This window comes from Lampetra planeri, chromosome 41, assembly GCF_965212315.1.
Source record: "Lampetra planeri chromosome 41, kcLamPlan1.2.h2, whole genome shotgun sequence".
NCBI classification, from domain to species: Eukaryota; Metazoa; Chordata; class Hyperoartia; order Petromyzontiformes; family Petromyzontidae; genus Lampetra; species Lampetra planeri.
In genome coordinates this window covers 9,589,352-9,612,986 of record NC_136147.1, presented here as the reverse complement: position 1 = coordinate 9,612,986, position 23,635 = coordinate 9,589,352, and the positions used below count along the sequence as shown (strand labels likewise).

Sequence of the window (23,635 nt, the reverse complement as noted above, 5' to 3'; positions counted from 1 at the left end):
GGAATACATCATTTGTATTTAATTTCCTTTCTCTTAGCCACTGACAGAAATGTCCATTGGAGGAATTTACCCAAATTAAGTGCGGACCAAAGAGGATAAGTTGGACTGCTTTCTTAAAATAGTCTCTTTCCCTCCCCCCACCCAGGGAGAGTCAAGAGTTTGAGCACTTCTCTTTGGTCGCTGACGCACCTTACCGCCCTGCACCTTAACGACAACAACCTTTCGCGAATCCCGCCCGACATCGCCCGCCTGCATAATCTGCTCTACCTGGACCTGTCGGCCAACAAGCTGCGCAGCCTGCCCGCCGAGATCGGCACCATGGTCTCTCTCAGGTGAGCGTGCCACCCTCGCAACTGTGTGCCTTTTCACCGGCTGGTGATTTTTGATCGTCAGTGTCGCCGTCCAGTGGACTCTGCTTTATTCTTAACATTTTGCCTTTTTGGCCACGAAATGTGTGTGGCCAAAAATGTTACAAATAAATGTTAATAATAAAAAGAAGAGTCCAGTGGATCGTGACACCAACCATCAAAAAAACAGTTTTGACTAAGGTACAAAACCTAATTCTCAGTCCCAGTTGTAATGTCACAAAGCAATAAAACATCCTTCCTCAACACCCTCATTCAGCAGAGCATCACGTGATGTTGGGCGTCTTCCCTGGTGTGACTGCACAGAACGGCTTTGCCAGGCATGTTATTGCACACCTGTAATGCAGTATTTTGGAAACGAGTGTTGGTGAATTTTTTTATGTTTGTGCAACTGCCAAACCCACGCAGCTAAGTGGCCAGGAGATGAGGCTTTTCTGGGCAAATAAATATATATTTGATAATAAGACAATCATTTCCAGACTTTTATCCATCCACATCTCATGCCACTTATAGGGGTTGTTTGACCACAGTAAACTGTTGGTCACAATAGGTTAATAATGAGGGGTGCCTAGTTTAGATATAATGTGCTACTGATGTAGGCCACGGCTGGGATCAAACTCAGGTGCCCAGATTTATAATGTAATGCTTCAACCATTTTTCTACCCGAATATATTGCATACTATGTATGTTATGTTTCAGAGGCTGATCTAGGCTGAATTAATTGAAACCCACATTTATTTTGTGCATTCATTAGTTACTGCAGTGAGCCCATCGAATTTGAACTTTTGAGAATCTGGATTAAGCATGATTAAAACCCAAGACCTCGGTGGTGCTTGCTCATTGCTCTGTCCTGGGGAGCTCATGGAAAGCGGGCTTATTGCCCGCTAGATCATTGCTCTGCCTATCTGTTTCTGGTTTCGTTCATGTTTCTGGTCTCGTTCATGATTCCATAATGTAATGTAGACACTATTGTGAGCCATTGAAGGTTCCATGTTTTTCTTTGATTGGCCCATGAGAATTAAGAAGTGTTAATCTGGAATGCTGTTGTAGGAAACACCATATTAATGAATTCAGACACCTCTGCAGTGCTCTCATCTTGTATGAGTGGCTGTTATCTGGGCATTACGGTTTCCTCTGACATACACACACATGCAAATACTTGCAAAAGGAATTGGTAAAATATCGCCAGCAGAGGTTTTTTAAGGCTTACATGAATTGTTCCAGGATAAAACTAATTACGGTGTAAGATCCTCATTTTGTTTATTAAATTCTTGGTGAGACGAAAGTTACTTTCAGGAGGTTCCTGCATGGCAGATGTTTTGCCAATTACATTTAAAACCAGTGTTTTGCATGTGGGTGGAAACCAGGCTATCGAGACAATCCATGCACATGAAGTGATAATGTAAAATCCACACAGATTTGTCAGGAATCCACTTGTAAATTGATATTTCTTGGCCACATTTTGGAGCACACGTAATAACCGCATGATTCACCATCCTCGCCTACAGTGCACTGGATTTACAAGCGTGAGCCACCACACATGGAGATTTTTTTGATGAGACTCAAACTTAGAGCATCCTTCACTGAATTGTGTGGAATTTGCATCTGCTTTCAGGGAACTACATTTAAACCACAACCTTCTCCGGAATTTGCCTTTCGAGCTGGGGAAGCTCTTTCAGCTGCAGAAGCTGGGCCTTAAAGGTGAGCGCCAGTCAGGGACGACTCATTTGTGCAGACTGTGACTCGTGCTGGCAACAAGGCTGGGCCCCAGAGCCAAGTTCTCTCCCACCCTGAGCCACCCAGGAACCGAGGAGACTATAAGTGTGATGCATATAACAAGACTTGAAATAATTCCACATCTGAACTGATAGCCAATGCAGCCTCAAGAGCAAGGATGGGGGGTGATAGGTCCGATTATACAAGTACAGCGCATCTTTTTTCTGCGACGGTTTTCTTAATTGTTTATTCTTTAAATAACTTGCAGGCACACACCAGGGACGGCACGGTATAATGCTTGTGACTATGCTGTGCAGGCAATCCTCTTCCCCCCGACATTATGCAAGTTTATCACGAGTCGGACGGCACTCGCAAACTGCTCGCCTTCATGCTGGACAACCTGGCAGGTTGGTGGTTTTTATTTTTAAGTTTTTTTACTCTTGCTTTTTATTTAAAGCACCTAAACCTGAAGTTTCAAGCTGTTTTAATTGTTTGGCAGAGTAGAGTAAGCATTTTCAAAGTTCAGAATGGAGTATGGCAATAAAATATTACGTAGATAATTATACACAGTGAATCTCGACTGTTTTAAGATAGCCAATAGTACCGAGTACCGCAGAGGCTGTGCTGCATTTTTCTCGAAAGCCAGATAGCTTAAGATAAAATAGAAGCACGTTCTGAGATGAAATTTATGATTTTAAGATCATCTTAAGGGTGTTGTTGAGAGGGGAGAGGGGAGAGATGGGGCGTTAATTGTTTGTGTCATCTGTAGCGCCGCCTTTATGACCAAGGCACACGAGAGCGGTGCTCCATTCAGAACGGATGGATGGCTTTGTAATGGAAAGGTTTAATATGTGAGTTACTTGTTTTGCATTGAAGTTCCCCAAAAGGTGGAGGGCAAAGGTGGGTAGGCCATCGGTGCCATCACCAGAGGAAGTGTTTAGCATGGAGAGCATGGTTAGGACTTCAAATTCCGACATGGGGAGGAAATTAAATTGCTGACTATGGGGGGTGAGGAGAGGGGCCGGTAGGTCAAGAGGTGGGTGGATGGTGGTATCACAAGGCGCTGGATATCGGTGTTGTTAAAGATGTGGCCTGCAGATGCAAAGTGAGAGTTAAACCAATTTATTATTGCAGTTTGACCAGAAAGGTAACAGCCATTGAGCAACATCTTTGGCGGTACTCCATATTCGGGCGTTTTAGCTTCAAGGGTCTTCATGGCTTTCCAGAAAAGATGTGAGGTCATTTTTTGATCCAAGAGGGTATCCTGAAAATGATAGTAGTTGCTTTGCTAGATTAATTTAGTGCAGTATTTCCTTAGGACTCTATATTTGTTCCAGTTTGAGTCCAAACCCGTTTGCTTAGCAAATTTCCAAGCTGTGCTTAAGGAGTGGGTGAGCTGGTCAATTTTTGGGTTGAAGCAAGGGGGGGGGGGGGGGGTGTGCTTGTCAACAATAGAAAGGAAGGTCTTTGAAAAGAAACTTACAGATATAAAGCAATTTGTAATGTCGTGTATGACGACCTGGTGGTCAAATAATTTTAAAGAGAATTTAAATATGATCTAATGTTGAACTTAGAGTTTCATATGTTGAATGCCAAATATCATTGAGTGGTCACTCAGATGATTTCCCAGCACACTCACTTTTACAAACTTTTCTGTATTATTTTGACGTAAAGACATAAATGGTTGATGAGTGATGAAGGCTTTTTAAGACACGTAAAGCGAACAGGTGAGCTGAGATGGGCTGAATTAATCTCTGAAGGCAAGAGCCTCAATCGGAGGATTGACCCAGTTTAAGTAACCTGTGATAATCAGCTCCCCTTCAGATACAGCGGAAATGGCATTCCAAAGAACTTGCAGCAATTTATAACCATGACTTTTTGGTGGCCGGTTAGAGCCCAAAACTATGATATGTTGGTTGCGGAGGAAAGATCTCATCAGTTAATCTGATCCATGGTTGAATGGAGAGAGGAAACATGCAATGTCACGACGTATGTAGATAAGGTCTGTCGAGTCTGAAGGAGTTGGTTCCCTGAATTTTTTTTATATTTGGTGTTTAAACATCTTACACCTGTTTTATTTCCCAAAAGGGTAAAACCTATTCTTGTTTGTGTATATTGAAGGAGCTGAAGTTATCAAGTTATTATTTCTTGACACGTTTCAGAGATGCAGACAGTGTCTGGTTGGATGTTGTCTATTTAAAGCTTGAGATGGTCCAGTTTTTATAGAGGTCATTCAATCCTGCCTATGTATGCTTAAATAGCTGTGTTGTGATCATGTTTTTGGCTTTGTGCATGTGTTCTTAAATAGCTGGTCAGCGATTGCTATTTTTTGCCAATGTTCCGGGTCTTTAGAATCAGCTGTGTGAGGAGTGTACGAGCTGTCTGCTTGTGCGCTTGTTTTATCCATGAACAGTTGTGACGTTTTTCTTTCTTTGTATGTAAGCTTGCACACTTGGGTTTCCATACGTAGCTTTGGCGGTCGTGGTGGCGGTGCCTGGTGATGAGAGCCATGTGCTTTGTCTGCCCATGTGTCCTTCAGCTTCTGTGCAGCCGGACCAGCCGCCCCCTCGGCCGTGGATCCAGCTCGCAAACCCAGACCGAGCGCGGCCACCCGGTGAGGACTCGCGATTCTTTCTCCGCCAACAGACAATACGATTCGAAGCAATACCCACTTAGGTTCTCAGTTCGTGAAAAATGTTATTGATTCACGATTTGCATGAATAGAGTGGCTTATAAGGATGGTGCTAGTACTGGGATTTGGATTAGGGTCATAGCTCAGGATGCTCTCTTATATTTGTGTCTTGCCTTAGGCAGCTTGGATGGTCTTGGTTAAATATTGGAAGCTAAGCAGGGCGGAGCCCTGATAGTGCTTGGGCAGAAGATAGTTGCAATAGGTCATGTGGGCATTTGAGGGCAGTGCAGTGAAATCCACTGTTCTGCACTCTTCCCAGCACTACCCATATTGTTTGGCGTGTTTTACTATGGCTACATAACCCACATGACCTGCATGGCAATGGGCAGCCTTCTATCTAGTCCAGCAGTGACTAAACTGGCTGTGCACATACACATGGACATGCGGGTCATCTAAATGCCTTTGTGTACTGAAAGCTATTTTATAAGACTACAATGAAATGATTTAGCAATTTTTTCCACGTCTTGATGGGTCACTAAGCTCATGTAACTGTTCATCTAAACTTGCTGGAGCCTTCAGTTGTGCAGCTTTGGCCACCAATTATATTATTTAAAACACCTGACTATATATAGCCTGTGCCTCACATCCCAGTGCAAATATGAAGTGACTTACACAGATTGCACATGCTCACTGAATGGCATTTAATGCTTGTAATAAAACATCTTCTTATACTTGGCAATTTGTTCAACTGCAAAATGCACCCACGCAACATAGGTGTGGGTGGTAATGCCTTCAACCAGCAGTGGGTTTACAAGGAGATATAATTAATCATTATTATGCATACTAATAATGAGTTGATACGATTGGGTTGTGCTCTGAACACGTATGCGAAGTAATTTGTCTGAGCACGACTGACCAAATGTGTTTACGTGTTTGTTCGTGGGAGTGGTGGTATTTTGGTTCGCGCACTGCACTAGTAACCCAGCCACTAGAGTATGAGGGCCACTTACGGCTAACATCGCTGATGAATATATGAACAGGGCCTTGCTTAGATCAACTCATCCTTAAATGAGTACCTGATGCAGTGTGTAAACATCAGCATTGGGGAATCAAAGGCAGCATGGCATACTGCTTGCCACACCACACCCTTGTATGCCACTCTCCCAGCCTTTCTAGGTGCTTGCCGAAAGCACTCAGCCCAACAGTCTGTAAAATACCATATGCGGGTTCTGTGTGTGTGTGTGCGGCACAGCCATAATCACGGTCATGTGTTACAACGTACTGTGCGACAAGTACGCCACCCGGCAACTGTACGGCTACTGCCCGACGTGGGCGCTTGCGTGGGAATACCGCAAGAAGGGCATCATGCAGGAGATCATGCAGTACAGCGCCGACATCATTAGCCTACAGGTGAGTGAGGCGAGAGACGAGGGAGGGAGAACGTGGATGCGCGTAGATGAGGTGGCCGGGGGAGGTGTGGAAGGGCAACACATGGTTGGAAAGGGTGGGAAAACATAGAAAAGTACAATTGTGTGCATGTTGAGCTTCTTTCGCACTGTACATAGCCAACCGTCCATATCGCAGATGCGGGGGAAGGACAACAAACTATGAATGAACGTTGAGTTCAGGAGAAGGGCAGTATTGTATTGGGAAGGGCAGTAGAGAACTGGGAAGGGGTAAGTATGGGAAAGGATAATGTAGTATAAGTAAAGGTTGTGTGTAGATAAGGAAATTGCTGTAAAATAAAGGATAGTTGCATAAAGGGAAAAGGCATTTTAGTTGAGGAAAATTGTTTAGTCAAGTCTTGGGTAGTTGAGTGTAGGGGAAGACCAGTTCAGTCCAAGCAAGAGTAGTTGAGTAGAGCAGAGATAGGTTATTGGACAGGGAGGGTGGCGATTATATAAAACACTAGGATGTCAAGGAGGGGTAGGCAAGGGCAGCATTTGATTGTTTATGGGTGGGAAGAAAGCATAGGGATGGACAGAAGCGGCCAGGTATGGCAGGACAAAGTGGGGAAAGGGAGATGAGACATGTCTGGCTCACAATCTGGATTTAGTGACCCCTGAGTCCATGTCACACCCAAGGGAGTGACATTTAATTTTTGATTTGAAACTTTCGTGACTGCAGGAATCCATACTCTTTGGTTCTTTCTGTAAAGTCACGTAGGTAGAAATAATAATGGATCACGACGTTTCAATCGCAACACAAGCAACTGTTATCAGGTGTGAAACAAACACAGCAGGAGGACTGCTGTCGTAGGAGACAGAGCTGCTGCAACAAGAGTTTATATAGGATTTTGGTGGGCCCAACCCAAGGGTAAGTGGGCGGAGCTAGAGAAGAAATTTGTATGTGAATGTGAGAGATTAGCATGTCAATGTCAGAGAGCCGTGCAACAGGAACAAAAAAACCCTAAGAGCAAGAGGTACACATGATGAGAGGGATACAGAGAGAGAGAGAGAGACACACACACAGAGAGTCGGAAATAACAGCTGACAGGTAGGTAGGGTGGAAACATCACAGTCAGTTAAGACTTTACTTGGTTAATAACGTCCTTCCAATGATTGCTCAGTTTGTACCCATCTTCTCGGTTGAAGTTGTCTGTTTTTTTTATCTGGATGGCTTCATGAACAAATCTCTGATGATAGCCAGTGGGTTTGCAGAGTACCTTCATCTTGGAAAAATCTATTTCGTCTGAGCCCACAGCATTATAACAATGATCAGCAACGGCAGAGGTATTGGTCCTACCGTGTTTCAGCCTTGTGTTCGCGAACTCGGTCCGAAACGTGTCGTTTCGTTTCCCTAATGTAACTGCTGCCGCAGCCATAACTTAGTTTGTAGACACCAGGGTATTGCATGTCAATACCCGGATCAAATCACGGATTTTGTGTACTGTGTTGAAATGAACCTGGATCTTGTGTTTTGTTTAAGATTTTGGAGCTCTTTTTGGTAACCCCTGCTATGTATGGCAAAGTAAGAAGATGGGTACAAACTGAGCAATCATTGGAAGGACGTTATTTACCAAGTAAAGTCTTAACTGACTGTGATGTTTCCATCCTACCTATGTCAGCTGTTATATCCAACTCTGTGTGTGTCTCTCTCTCTGTCTCCCTGTCATCATGTGTACCTCTTGCTCTTAGGGGTTTTTTGTTCCTGTTGCCCAGCTCTGACATTGACACGCTAATCTTCTCATTGGCACGCCTCCGGTGACTGGGCTGTCTCCCATTGACATGCTAATCTCTCACATTTACATTTACGTACAAATTTCTTCTCTAGCCCCGCCCACTTACCTTTGGGTTGAGCCCACCAAAATCCTATATAAACTCTTGTTGCAGCAGCTCTTTCTCCTACGACAGCAGTCCTCCTGCTGTGTTTGTTTCACACCTGATGACGGTTGCTTGTGTTGCGATCGAAACGTCGTGATCTATTTTTTCTTTACCTATGTGACTTTACCGAAAGAACCAAAGAGTATGTATGACATCTAATTGTCTAAAATATGCACTTTTGCACAATGTAAATAGCGTGACCTGCTAGTCAACCAACCAACGAGCAGACGGATACAGTGCACATCAATCATATTATATATTTAAGACCAGGTGAGCAATCCTCTGAGAGGATGGCATGTGTATTTTGCAAAATAGAACCTGTGTAGGTCAAATACCAAGATGTGTGATGTTGCAATCCATCAGTTTGTATGCTAAAGAAGACTATTTAGTTAAGTTGGTAGGCAGGGCAAAACGTCGAGTGCCAAAAGGATCTTGTATGCAGTCCGTGCAGCTTTGATTTGTTTAACACCGGTGACAATTTAACATCTCTCACCCCTGGCCACCGCGTGCGTGCGTGCAGGAGGTAGAGACGGACCAGTACTGGAACTTCTTCCTTCCAGAGCTCAAGTTACAGGGCTACAGCGGCATCTTCAGCTCCAAGTCGCGCGCGCGCACTATGTCCGAGCAGGAGCGCAAATTCGTCGATGGCTGCGCCGTCTTCTTCAAGAGCGACAAGTGAGTGAATGCGAGTAGCAGTGCCCGCCCAGCGTCTACTCATCCTCTTGCTTAAGGCCGTGACACATGAGGGGGCAATTTTAAGGGGGTCATTACCAATAATGCATTTACCAACGATGGAAACGCAGTATTGCGAAAGCATGAAGTGATGGAGTTCCGTCCATGTATTGAAAACAAAGTTTGAAGGTTGATTAACAATGATTGGTCTCCAGAGCACACATTCTTGGTTGATCCTGTGACCTCTGTGAGCTGAATAAATGTTGCCTTCCTAGTTACCCAGCTGTAAGATTTATGAGGATTTGGGCGACTACATATGTAAATAGAAAACGGTTTTGGCGGCTATTCGTGATGACTGGCGACTGATTAACATATAATTATTGTCAAAACACGTCATGTGAATATATTAAGGCATCGTTGAACATATTCAAATACGTCCCATGAGCTTAGGAATACTTTCATGACACCTACTAAATGTGTAGTATTGGCATCAGGCCTTAACATGCTGATGTGTAGGATATGTCACATTTTGATCTGCAAGTGTGGGTTCCCTTTTCCCTCGTGTACTTTTCCCTATCCTTTTCCCCATCTGTTCCTGCCTCCCCCCCCCCACCACCACCCCATTAAGGTTCACACTGATCAAAGAGCACCTGGTGGAGTTTAACCAGCTGGCAATGGCCAACTCGGAGGGCTCAGAGGCTATGCTGAACCGTGTCATGACCAAGGACAACATCGGGGTGGCTGTGTTGCTAGAGGTCAAGGATGTGAACTTCCAGGGCTCCTGTGAGTTGCATGTGTGTGTGTAATACACTGTCTTTATCTCCCTTGTGGAGCGGTGGTGTAGCAGTTAACCCTTTCCCGTTCAGAAACGTCTGCGAGTTTCAGGGTGGTTGTCCCGTTCACTGCTGAATCTCGGAATGCATAAGGGATTCGGCGTTCATTTTGTTTAAAAGCACAGCGCCATTGTTTTTAACGATACGACTGCACTATGATAGCTGGTGCCAAACTGCCGCACGCCCTCCCGCATGGCCTTGTGGAAGCCTCGGTACATCTTCGTTCCGATAAAGTACACGTACATCATCGGAATGGGGAAAGGTTAAGAGCGCTGTGCTAAAAACCAGGCCACCACTGAGTTCAATTCCTGCTCTTAGCCAACATCGGTAACAAATATCTGAATGGTCCTGAATCTCCCTTAAGTCGACTCGGCAATAAATGAATACCTGGTGTGGTGTGTGAACATCAGCACTGGGAAGAAACATGTGGCCGGGCGTGGTGTTGGCCACCTACTGCCTCATGTGCCGTGTCGGCTTTCGTAGGTGCTCGCTTAACAACGCTTGCCCCAACAGGTTGTTAAGATTATAAGGGGATCTTTGTTTTTGCGTAGGAAGTCGTGGGCGGCATGTATGTATGTTGAAGTTCTTTTGCACCATTCTTCACCAACCGTACTAATCGGCAGGTGCGGATGGATATATGGGATGATGGATAGAGAGGCCGAGTGTTCGCACTGATGTGTAGGAAGGCGTGGGCTCGTGCTAACGTTGGGATTAGGTTGAGAGCTAGGGGCCTCTGTTTATTATTAATTCGTTATTAATTAGTTGACGGCTCTTGCTAATGGACCAGATCAACTTCATTACTTGGTACTAAAGCAGTTAAGTGTTATGCTGGCCACACCACCTTATCTCATGTGCCCTTCTGGTCTGAATGGGTGCTCACAGCAATTGATCCTTGTATTCTGTATTAGAATAAGCAGGGGGGATATTTTCATCTTGTGATTTTCTCAGTGGCACAAACACAAGTGCTGCTTCCTGTGCTTGTCGAAGTACTTCATGGAAGACGTGGTATAAATAAATTATGGTGTAATCACGATGTTGATGAAATTGTTTGCGGTACCTCTTCCAGCGTTGCTCACAGGTAACGACATCAAGCAGACCCTGCTCGTGGCCAACGCGCACATCCACTGGGACCCCGAGTTCTCGGACGTCAAGCTGATCCAGACCATGATGTTCCTGTCGGAGCTCCGCAGCATCGCCGAGGAGGCGAGCCGCGCGCTCGCCAAGTCCAGCGGCGGCGGCCCCTCCACCAAGGGCGATTGCAGCACCATCCCGCTGCTGCTGTGCGCCGACCTGAACTCGCTGCCCGACTCCGGTAACGAGCTCCAGCTTTGGTTACCACTGTTTTTATTTTTATTCGTAGGAGGTCGTGGGTTCAATCCAAACCCTTGATGCCTGCTGTATATTTGGACTTTGCATGGTCTAGAGGTCCTCTTGTTTTTTCCTTCCACAATTAGAAACATTCTAGATTTGAAGCTTTCGTGACTGCAGGAATCCATACTCTTTGGTTCCTTCGGTAAAGTCACGTAGGTATAAAATAAAATGAATCGCTTGATTTGAGTGATTTCTTTTATACCTACGTGACTTTACCGAAATAACCAAAAAGTATAGAAACATTAGTTTCGAGTAATTTGGCTGCTTATTTAAAACTGTTCATCCGAAAACACTTTATAAATGTAATCTTTGTTAAGCATGGTGAATCGTGCATCCAACTCTTATTCACTCCTTCTTTCTGGCCTCTATTTACTATGAGAAGGGCCAGTGCCCAAAGCGTCGCATATTATATATTTTTTCTTTTTAATGCCACACTGTTATTGATGAGGGAGTTTACTGGGTGATATGCATGTGTGCTATGGATACATTAGTCCCTGCCCTGATAATATATTCTTTTTTTACTGCTGCTTCAGGACTCGATGGATATGAGCTCTTACCCAATGCTCACGTAACTGACTTTCGAGTATAACAGTTCATCGACATTTCCCACAAACATGCAATTTCTTAATCTCGCTTTGTGCTTTGAATAACGAAGTAACTCATGCACGTGATATTCCCTGTAATTGAAATTCTTGTCGACTTTCCGTGAATTGGGTAGTAATGATTTTGACCCATGAGGCATCGTGGGCTGAGATCGATGACCCCCAACTGATTTGAACTCTCGCCCCATCTTGCTGCATTTCGAGCACTCTTAACAATGGCACCATCCTGCCGCACACACTAAACTAGAAACTTTTTTTTACTTTACCAGGTAAGGCCCACTATTTTCAGAAGTGTCTTGGCCTCAAATGATAGCTTAAAGAAGTGATATCATGTGGAAATATAGCAGCCAAATACTCACAATGTTTCTAAATGAGGATGGAAAAACCGGAGGACCCGGAGTCAAATCTACGTGATCACGGGTTGAACAAGTAAACTCCAAATATACAGGCGTCAGGGTTGGGATCGAACCTACAGCCTCCTGTATACCAGGTTAGGTAGTTAACATCTCACCACTGTAGCACCCACAGCACTAGCACCTCAAAGGTAATGAGGCCCATGTGTCCGTGCGTGTGTACCGTGGCCGTCTCTCCGCAGGCGTGGTGGAGTACCTGAGCTCGGGCGGCGTCCCTGAGAACCACAAGGACCTGAAGGAGCTCGCCTACAACAAGTGTCTCATGAACTTTAGCTGCAACGGCAAGGGCTCACCCAACGGTTTCATCACGCACTCCTTCAAGATGCGCAGCGCCTACGAGAACGGCATCATGCCCTACACCAACTACACCTACGACTTCAAGGTACGCACGCAAAGCCGTTGAGTAGTTGTTGCTGCCCTGCGTCGTTTGTTGTGTTGTGCGGTGGCAGGACCGTAGCGTGTAACATTAGGCGAATTTCACACCGAGCGAAGCCCGACCTGTTTCTGCAATAGAAACAGTTTATTAAAAAACTTTATTTCAGATGTGGTTGGGAGAGTGATCCGACAGATGGCGGTGCTCCACAGAAAATAGTTTTTAGATACATATCTATGACCGAATAATTGTAAAATTACCCAAAGTTTAATTACAATAAAGGAAGGTTAAATATATTTAATTGCAAAAATGCAACCCCCCCCCCCCCCGACTGGATTGCATCACAGCAGGGTCACCCGGGGTTGCACATGCGCACACCACTTTCCTTTATTGCTCTTGGGCGAGTGACGTGCTCCCGTGGCAGAGCACTTGAGTTTTCTTCCTTTTGAATTCTATATTTTTTCTCTCTTATATTTTTGTAAGACTTGGGGCGCTTTGGCACTCATTAAAAAAAAACATTTCGCATGTCAGCCGTACCAATTTATTTACAGAAGACATTGCGCAATGTTCAGTGGTGTTGTAAACATTGGCGCCCCAAGTCACATGGGGAGCGACTAAAAATGATATCCTTAAAATTTGAAAATGCACGGGTGGAGCTCGGCGTCGTATCATGGGGTTCATGTCGCTCTCCTGTGCCGCACCATCCCCAGGGCGTCATCGACTACATCTTCTACTCGAAGCTGCACCTGAACCTGCTGGGCGTGCTGGGCCCGCTGGACACGCACTGGCTGGACGAGAACAACGTGACCGGCTGCCCGCACCCCAGCATCCCCTCTGACCACTTCTCCCTGCTCGTAGAGCTTGAGCTGCTGCCGCCGCTGACGCCGTCGCAGCTGTCTGCGATGGCGCCGCCGCCGCACGCCTCCCCGTCGCCGCTGCCCAACGGCATCCACTTCACGGGGGGGCGCAGGTAGTGCACGGGGGCGCCGGCCACTGGTGCCACCGCCGCCTCCTCCTCCTCCTCCTCGGTCACCGCTCTGTATGCCCCCCCCCCTTCAACGACGCGATGACTCCGCTGCCCCAGTGGCGCGAGCGCCCCCCGTGCCTCACGCCGTCGTGGCACAGCCGGCGCTTGCCCCCCTATTTTAAATGTTTCCTCCTCGGTTCTTGTTTGGCCCTTATTTTTTTTCATTCATTCATTGACTCTGTGTAATAGTAATAATATATGTAAAGGGCGGATGTTGTTATTTTTTTGTTCGTATTTCCTTTCTGTTTTTCTTAGCTCGCCACAATGACGTAAGCGTTCTTGCGCAGGCTGGACTAAAAACATGATTGCGCCATCACGCTCCACAGGGTTGTGCACGGAAGCGTTTTCAACAGGCCGGTTTCTCTTCTCACCTCCGCGTGTGCGCTTGTGCATTTCCTGAAATAATTTTCTCGTTTTGTTTCTCCAGGAAGTTGCGTGTAGTTTTATCGGATCTTATATAAACATTTCGCTTTCATTGGCAGATGAATCAACAGCTCGGTGTGCATTACAAGCACAGTGGCATGGGCTAACCAGGGAACTAGCTGAAGTAATAAAAGATTTTTTAATTATTTTAGTTTATTTCTTTAATTTTTTTACGTGATACGATTAAGTGAGTTCCTTTGGATTGATACTTTAAAATTAAATAAATATATATGGATAATATTAATGTGCAAAAGGTTGAACTCCAGACTGGGAATATGAAATGTGCTAACGAATGCATGTTTGTTGATTTGGTTAATTTCCTGCAATTTTATCCAAGTCTCAGGGCGAAAGCATGTTGAATGTGTGGTTACGTGGTGTGTACTTCCTCAAGTTTGACAGCAGATTGTACATGAACCTGACAGCCAGCCGCTCACTGTACTACTGTACATGCCCGTCGTCTTGTCAATGCAAAAGCCTACACAGCACAAGTTTTTACTGCATTTGTTGGTGGTTTTTAAAAGAAAAAGTTTTCGTAAAAAAAAACAAGAAAAAGCCAAAAAAAAGTAACGAAGACGAACTTGTTTTTGTGTAAAGGTATATTTTTTCAAAAATTTGGTTTTTTTTTTGCATTTGTATTCCTAACATTTTGGCAGCTAGCACACAGTCGGTCATGTTTAAAACAATATCGGTCGCACGTACACGAGAAAATATAATTAGTGGATTGATTGACTAACGAGTAAAATGATGACAAAATAGTTGCAACCAACCAAAGTTTTTAGAATGATTACGTTTGCGCAAAAAACAAACAAATTGTAAGCGTCTTTTGAGGCGTCGGTGTTTTTGTCCAAGTCCAGCTTGCACAGGAATAGTTTTTTTTCAGGCGCATGTGGAGAGTCTGTAAAAGGGAAGAGAAAGGAGAGCTGGGGAAAAAAATAGAACGTCAGGATTGAACAAGAAAAAATGATACCCGCTGACCTTCCAGGCGTGCTTTGAGTTGGGCGCGATTCGCGAGTGTAAACACCTGTAAAATCCGTTATCCCCTCACGTGTTGTAGTCTCCCCCTGGCGACGGTCAATTCTTGGTGCCTGCGAGCAACAGCACAGGCGGTGTTTGGTCAGCCCTCGTGCCCCAGCCTTGCCATTTTAACTCTCTACGTTTTCTCTCGGTAACCAAACCACCAATTCCTTTGCTGCCTTGGCTTTTGGTGACGCTTTGAAGCGACGCACGCACGCCCACTTGCTCTCGCCCCCCCCCCCCCCCCGCTTTCTCGTTCTCAGGCATACTTGCGTTTCAGTACCCACTTTCACACGAACGTTCAGTAGTTCACACATTAACACGTTAGAAATGTACAGCCATTCAGTACTCATTAACATGTACGCAAGCAGTGCACACATACATACATTCATACGCATTCAGACATGCATACATTTGTTAATGTGTGCGTACAGGTTTTATACAGTCGTTTGCACTCCAATATGGACACCTGCAATGTTTTAACCTGCACAGACACCCTCATTAAATATGCCAGCACGTATTCCTGTATGCGTTACCTCTTAGAGACGCGCACGCACTCGCTCACCAAACACGTACGTACATGTGCAACGGATAACTTTCAAACGTTCACCCAACTTAGGTCAGAGATCGTGTCTATTAAAAAAGAAGCTAAACATTAACGATGATAACGATTACACGCTTAGACTTGCGGGTTTGCTATGACAATGCTTTCTATTGCCGAACAAGGTGTCTGCTCTTTTGGTCGGGAGAGGCCAAGGCAAACTCGTGGAATTATTTAATGTATTTAATGGACACAAACTGCACTCGAGTGTGGGGGTTCGTCCCAGGCACTCTGAAAGGACTGCCATGTGTCATGAATGCACTTATGAGCAGCGCTGGCATTCGCGGAGTTGACCAAATCCTCTCCTTTACTATTGTTGTTGTTTTTCATTATTATTTTCGTTTACCCCAAACCATATCTCCACAACCAAAATGTAAAAAGTAGAATTTTTGTCCTTTTTAAAAAAACAAAGAAACAGAAAATAAACCTGTTTTTTCTCTGGAAATGTACATAGATCTCACTAACTCAAGCCTTTGCAGCCCTAAGAGATATGCTATATATATCGTCAGGAGTATTGGGAGGTTTTATAAAGGGGGTGTTTATTTTTGTTTTGTTTTAACGGGGATCCAAATGGTTTTTAAACAATGCTGTTAATATGTAACGTTATTTGAATCAACTTTGAACATTCGGTGTGTAAGTATAAATAATAATACTTTAAGAAAAAAACTAAAACAATAAATAGAAGGCTATTGGATAGGATTACCTTTTCTCTCTCGTTGAAAAATACCCGCAAGCTCTCTCTGCTGTTTTTAGTGCACTGTTTGGCGGTCTTGTCACACGCAAAGAGCGTCCCCCGGTAGAAGAGCGTCGCCGTCGTTGGGGTCCTCGCGTAGATTTATAGCGGCGTGGCGTCCCGCCCGTGGATGAGCAGTTTACGCCAGAAGTGTGGCGAAAAGTGGTTACGCGTCTAGTTCCCGGCCGTGGCCTACTTAAGTTCCGTCCCACCCACCTTGTCCAGGATCTTGACGGGTGCACGTCGCAATTTGGGCGATCGCGCGTCGAGTTGCACATTGACGTTCCCGTTGCTCTGCCGTCGCCGTGCGTTCTTGCCACCTGTTCCTCATGCTTGTTTCTACGAACCAACTGTGCCTAACCCCTTATTCCCAGCGCAACTTTTACATCCCATAGCCGAACCTTGACGTGCCCAAAACTGGATTTCGACGTGCAATCGTCTCAGACCTTGACGTGTTAGTCGCTTCTCGATGCGATGGCTGGATTCTACGAGTGCCAGATCTCATCGTGGAGCAGCTGGATCGTGAGCACATGGCCAGATGCAGCAAATGCTCCAGCTGGATCTCGAATGTTACCAATTACATGGCCAGATCCGAACCATGTTGTAGCCAGATCTCAACATTCTATATCTGAATCTCGACATGCCACAATCATATCTGTCCAGATTCTGACATCCCCGTAAGCTGGATCTTGGCAGGTGGTGACCAGAAATTAAAGGACTATTGCGGAACTCCATGGTTAACGGGTTTTCTTCCATGCAACTTTTGGCCGAGACTGCTCGCCCCATACCTTCCCACCCTCGCTCAGACGTTGGTGAAGCTACAGTGTCTCGGCATTTCCAGGCGCCACTGTCACCCACGGGCATCTCGGTCGTGAATGAGCATAGCTAGCATGCGGGGAGTGTGGGGCGGGGGGGGGACCCCTTTAGGTCTCCTCACCGGTGCACAGGACCGCCCTCCAAATTGTGGCTTTTTCACAAACGGCTCGTTTTTAAGGGGGAAAAATATCTTCGCTTTTAAAGCACTGACTTTGGTGGGCATTCGTCGCAAGCGTTGGAGGCCGAGAACGTTATTTTTATTTGAGAAAACCACAATGGTCACCTTTTTTAAAAGTACTGTTGATGACGATGATAGTAATGTATGAAATTATGTTTTATACATTTGTTGAACTATAGATAAGAGATGTAGAATTTGTATGCAAGGGTTCCGTTGAACCTAATTATCAAATGCTATGCGTATTTAAGACTCGGAGGATGCCTCAGGCTGTGGTGCTTGCCATGGGCTCTCCTGAGAGAGTCCTTGTGCTGTCCTATACTTGTTAGGCATGTAACGATCTACAGCCCCACCATCAATTCGCCAATTTGTCACGATTCAAGGGACGCCATTTGGATTCAAGAGTGGTGCACCGTCTCATTTTCACCTCCATGGTGTTGTTCCGTCTCCTTTGTTTCGGTACCGTTGCGTGTTACAGGATATAATTTGCGTTGTAAATAATCGCCGCGGCGACGATTCATTGCGCGTCGCGAGTCCGATAGCCGATTTAAATCTATGAGTCGTTACATGCCTAATAGCTATACTAACATCAATGCGCTTTGTGTCATTTTTCTTTCTGCCCATTCAAAAAATATATAGTGATTTAATTAAAATATTGAATATATGAAATACCTATGTGCCCTACTGTAAAAATGATGTGTGATAAAACTAATGTCTATATTGTGTGTATATATGTGTGTATACGGTGTACATGTGTGTGTGCGCCTGTGTTTGCTTTGAACGCAGGCTACATGTATTGCGCACAGCTATATACACACACACTGTGTGCGTGTACTTTATGCGTACACAATGTGCGTGTATAATGTAGATATATATACGGTGCTTTACATATGCACACACAAGCATAGATTGGCACTTTTTTCAGTTGATATTTGATAAAAACTGGTTTACAATGGAGAAAAAAAACCTCTTGCAATAACGATCACCCATTAGTCACACGTGTTGACTTAAGCATTAAGAGCTGCTTAAAACTAGCCCGTTTCAAATTTACCGGTGGTGTGCGTGTGTACAGTGTATGCAAAGGGCGGTCATCAACGTTTTGGCAAATGAGATGTGCAGAACACCTTTCTCATGTCGGGCTTATTTTAGAGCCTCGTCTTTAATCGTCGTCCTTCCCTTGAAGAACGTCATGTACCTCAATAGGGTGTCGCCTCTTTAGATGCCTTTCCGTTGAACCACGATAGTTGTCGATAGCGGTGGGGGGAGGGTGGGGCTAATCAGTAGGAAAAAAGTTAAGTGAAAGTTGTTAATCTTGGACATACATTTAGAGGTGCTGACCCCCTCGTTCCCAAAACTTGAGTGAGCGCCCTCCGGCAGACAGATGCACGTCTGTGTATATATCCGTGTGCGTGTGTACGTGTGTACACCTCGTAGGGCGTGATTATCTGCGATATTTACCCGCTTTAAAAAAAAAAGATGCACTTGTGTTAACTGAAGCGCTTTTTTTGTAACCGAGGAAGCGACGAAAATCATACACTGCCTTCAGGCAGAGAGAGCTTGTTTGGTATTTTCCCCCCTCTTTGAGACATCATCATCGTCATTGCCTTTGTGGGACGAGACAATTGTGGGCAGTGACGTGTTCATGTCGGGGATTGTTTGGGTTCCGTCCTCACTCGAGCATCCGCGTGTCATCCCGCTGAGCGTTATTGAACTGTCGTGCATTGTGCATAACCCTTGCTCAGCTGACGTGACACGGTAGTGATGAGGACACGTGCGTGCGCGAGTTTCTTTATATTTTTCTTTTCCCTGCGTTATCAAGCACCCCCTGTCGCAAATGTACAGGATATTTTGCCACTTGTTTCTTGATCTGGAGATTAATGTTAAAAATGTTGAAGGTGATTTTGTTTCTCTCCAGTCGTTACTTGTAACCCAGCCTTTAATTAAAGAGCATTCCTGAATGTTTGAAGAAAAAAACCAATAAACTAAAGGACAAAAAAAATAAGCAAAAGGTTGAGATTTGGTAACAAGAGAACCCATAACCAGCTAGAATCATGTCCGACAATATACTGGCCGATTCTGTGACTGGCTGCGCCTGGGGAGTTCGATTCGGTGTCGTCGGGGGTGTGGAGCGTGGTTCGTCATTGAGGCTGTGCGAGTCGTTGCGGAGGAAGAGGGGTGTGGGGCTGGAGTCGGGGTGGGTTTGGCAGTGCGCGGGTTGGGCTGGGCGCTCGGAGGGGAGGGCTCGGGTATTGGGGTTGGGCATAGTGTACAGATATTATCCTGTTCTTTTCGCAGTCGTCGTGGTCGTTTTTATTTCGTTCGTGTTGCGTGCTACCCGGAGCGGATAACGGTGCACACCGCCGCCCCCCCTCGCCCGGGGATGTGGTGGCGGTGCTTCATTATTCTCAACGCCTTGTGGTTATTTCCCCCCCCCCCCACCAATGTTTTGTCACGGTGCGTAGGAGTGACGGGGTGGAGGTATGCGCAGCGCATCGGAGGCGGTCGTCGTCTCCACGTATTTCAGAAATGATTCCCTGAATCGTTTTGCCACTGTGGATGTCGTTCACTTTGGAGATGCGTGTTTAGATTTCAGATCCTAAAACAGATATCGGTGTTTAGGAAAGTTGGGAATTCTCCTATTTCATTGGCAGGAGGGCTTCCTCTTGATTTTTGACCAGCAGCATTTACTCTTGGCCGGTAATTGTTTTTAATCTCACTTGCAGTAAAAATGTATTAGTTGGAGTTCAGAGTCACTGTTTAACGCAAGTAATATGAGCGGAGGTAAACAAAGAACATCACAGATTATTTGTTTAATGTAGAGGCGAAAGATCTAAAGTTGAACGCTGCATAGATTACACACTGCCCTGCCTCATTCAGAAAATGGGTGTCATGTCTCTGCGCAAGAACGCGCTCCGGAGAGTAAAAATAGGGCTTTCCACTTGAACAACTACTGATTGCTTCAGTTTGATGTGAGAGTTTCCATCTTTTGAGTGAATCCTCTGTTCCCTGATAAAAAAAAGTGACTGTGAATTTGTCATTTTACTGTAATAAGTTGTATGCTAAAGCGAATCTGAGATTTTGTTTATCATTTAGGCTGAGCTGAGCCAGTGTTGGAAATTCCACATTCATAAAGCAAAGGGTGGTTGGTACATCGGAAAGCCACTGTTCACTTCACTTCTCAGTGTAATGTGTCCTAGTCTCGGAGGAATGATGGAATAAGTAAATTCATAACTATGGTTTGAGCTATGAGCTTTATTACTCGTATCAACTCTTTATTTATGAGCATAATAATTATTTAGTCTCCCTGTGCTGCTATAGCTTTTACAGTTCATTGTATAATCTCAGAGGCGTTGACCTAGGCACTCATTAGATTAATTATTGGTGTTCACCATCAGATGTGTGTAGGCTGTCCCATGCATTTCCGTTCCAATGGCAAATTAATTCCAGAGAATCGATTTACCAGAGACGTGAAGACGACGATCAACGTTTCCCATCGACAACTCGTGTACGCTCCATCACCCTTGCTGCATCGTGGCTCCGCTGCTAGATTTGGTTCATCTCCCAACTGTGGCCGCGGGTGTGTGGGCGATCGCGCTGCTGTGTCACCGGCGCTGCCCTGGGGTCTGTTGGCGGGCCACGGACCCCAGGATTGTCTAGAAAGTGCCCTGCGATCGCCACTCACAACCGACCACGTTTAAACCATCACGGCGCTGTCTCGCCCTCAGTCACATGTTATCCGTACAACCGTTTAAAACTAAATGTTTTGTACGTATTTTTTTTCGAAGGATTTTTTTCCCCCAACACTTTTGTTTTTTCAATATTTTGTTATTGTTATTCCCACTTGTTTCTGTAGGTTCTCCAGGCACAAGCTTGTTGTGCTCTGGGAGGGCCTGCAGTCTTGGTTTAACTCCACACTGCGCTGGGAATCGACCCAGAAGCGGCATTACTACAGGCCTCCTTAGCCTGGCACTCTCACAAGGTCTCTGTTGCCACAGTATGTAGTCTGTACTACATCAGTGCAGTTATGCGAGCAGTTCACTTTATGCCGGCAATGTTATTTAGTTGGGCGTGACCGAGTCGATGACAAAAACCAAATGGTTTTCCTCTTGTGCAGTCATCGGTGACCGGGTTGAAACCATCAAACTTACTGCACTTGAGAATTTGGTTTAATCTCAGGTGAGAGCCAGGGATTTGAACCCAGGTTCTCAGCGGTGCTGGCTCAATGCTCCCACACAGATTTAGCATCAGACCTTTTGAGCCATCCGGCCATCTCAACTTGCAATTAATATTTTAAAAAGTGACATTGTTTTTACATTTTATTTGTTTAGGACAATGTTTGTTACAAATTTGTGTTCAATTTTTTTGTTGGTTTCGTAAATGGTGTGACGCACAGGTTCAATAGGCAGCAGTGTGTTTGGCCAAACGAGCTAGACGAAAACGAAGTAAAACAAATAAAGCACGATACGGGGAAATAAACTATTGGTGCAATAAAATCACCAGCAAGTGGCAAAGCAAAAAAAATTGTCTTTTTGTCGCGGAAAACAAGTCAGTGTAGTAACATATTTTAACTAAGAGAGAAAAAAAATATGTATTTTCTATTTTAAAAGAAAAATGCGTGCAACCATCGGCAATTTTATTCTGAGCTCTGTGGTCTGTCACTCATCGCTGTTGTTTTGCTACGGTCGATATTTCCCGGGCTTCGGTGCAGCCTGGGTTTAAATGGCATCACCGCGCCCCACGTTTGTTTATCATGCACAGTATTTTACATTGGTGCTTGTCTCATCATAATGGGGGCCGTTAGAAATCCGCGGAAGCCCAAACCTGCAACAGACCCAACATGCTTGTGTACCACTAGCTTTTGGAGCAACAAATAAAGCAACCTTGCCAGTTTTATTATAGGCAAGTGTGTAGTCGTTTTGTTTTAAACGCTCAGTTTCCGCATTTGCTGCGGCGAATTTCAGCTGGGTTTTCGCTGTTGAGAAAACCCAAAAGGCTTCCAGGGATGTTCTACCTGCCCATTTCATATCCTGCCTAGTGTAGAAAATCAAGCCATTGCTATTGTATATTGCATCGAGCAAAGTGATAACACGTCTCCCAGACTGTTAAGAGAATTAAAATACCAACGGAGAGTAATACAAGGGGTAACAAAAAAAGGAAAATCTAACCTTTTTGTGAGTACGAACAGATGTCACACAGCGCTCTGTGCGGCGTTCCCATCTTGATGGTCACCAGGGCACCAGATCTGCGTACATTCTCCGCGCGTAATTTTAACGAGATGCCTGCGTATGATAAAAGGATGCTAACGATGTTAATCGTGCGAAAACTTTGAAATGGCCCAAGGAGTTGAAGGTTAGATTTTTTTGTTAAATTTTCTGTGGTGCAGTTTTTACTTCTGAAAATGTTTTGCCTTTAATGTACATTTTGACCAGTTTTTTTTCCCTCCTAATAAACATTGTGTGTTCTCTACCGTTCCGTTTATCCCTTGCGTCCGTGCCATCTCGCCTTCCGTCCGGTTTTCTCCGCAAGCTTGCCATGTTTTTGTGTGCAATTCTATTTCTGCGCCAATCTATTTTGTTTGAGGGGGGGAGGGGAGCTGCCATTTTATTTGAAGTCTTGAAAAAGAATGAAGGGAAAATAAAATGGAAAAGTAATACGTTTGTAATCTCGTAATTGATTGGGACACTTGAATTCACTTTGAGGAAGCCTTGTCCCAGTGAAAGCAAGCACGTGTGGATTTGACTGTCGAATGCTTTTTTTTACTTGTTCATTCATGATGTGGACAAACGGGTTGTATTAAAACCTCTACAATATTTCTCACTAATACAATTTATTGTGTGCTTTAACCCATTCGTGGTTTACTTCTCTTTGCAAACTTATGCTCACCAGATTGTGGCGAAAGATGCAGCAACTGTGGAGGTCCACTGGACACTTTCCACCTCCGATTAGCACGGTTGGCTCCGTACGGTGCACAAGAAGTTCTACATACAACTTGGATGAGCAATATAAATAAATACGGGGCAGTCATAAATGTTGACATTTTTGTGAGTAGCAACAGCTTATTTATAGTATCACCATATCCTTGGTTGCACCCTAACCTTGTGGGATAGGCCATGTGCACTCTCCCAAAGGAAGCAGCTCAACATCCGTGCTTCTCTGGGTGCAGAGTTTTGCGAATCACGTTCAGTAAGAAATGATAATGTTTTAAACAAATGTCAATTCCACATTGCTATGGCAGTGGACTATCTCCAACGAACAACCACTGTTGACCTCCCACAAGTGTACTCAATGTCATCAACACGCTAGTACCTGCGATGGTGGTGGTTGTTTTGGATACTTGTGATTGCAGACTTTAAGGACCCTGACTTGGGATTGACCTCGTCTTATTACTCGCAGCTATTTACCCGCGGTACACCTCCGATTAATACGGTTGGGTACGTACTGAGCGAAAGAAGTTCGGCGTACATACACCATGGGAAGGGCGGTGGTAAAAGGCAAGGATATTGTGTGGGGAAAGGGAAGAGGGAATGACAACAGAACAAGGAAAGT

General features: G+C 44.9%; 1 protein-coding gene across 1 annotated transcript in view; it reads left to right on the top strand.

Annotated features, from left to right (window-relative positions):
• The window catches only part of LOC144732193 (CCR4-NOT transcription complex subunit 6-like), a 59,600-nt gene extending 37,033 nt beyond the window's left edge, over positions 1–22,567 (top strand). The window contains exons 4-13 of the mRNA XM_078613552.1: positions 146–332; positions 1,981–2,066; positions 2,399–2,488; positions 4,621–4,695; positions 5,966–6,123; positions 8,557–8,711; positions 9,337–9,491; positions 10,608–10,853; positions 12,110–12,309; positions 13,011–22,567. Of these exons, the coding sequence (XP_078469678.1) occupies positions 146–332; positions 1,981–2,066; positions 2,399–2,488; positions 4,621–4,695; positions 5,966–6,123; positions 8,557–8,711; positions 9,337–9,491; positions 10,608–10,853; positions 12,110–12,309; positions 13,011–13,274 (1,616 nt within the window). The 3' untranslated portion in view covers positions 13,275–22,567. The remainder of the gene's footprint in view (positions 1–145; positions 333–1,980; positions 2,067–2,398; positions 2,489–4,620; positions 4,696–5,965; positions 6,124–8,556; positions 8,712–9,336; positions 9,492–10,607; positions 10,854–12,109; positions 12,310–13,010) is intronic.
• Positions 22,568–23,635: the final 1,068 nt, after the last annotated feature.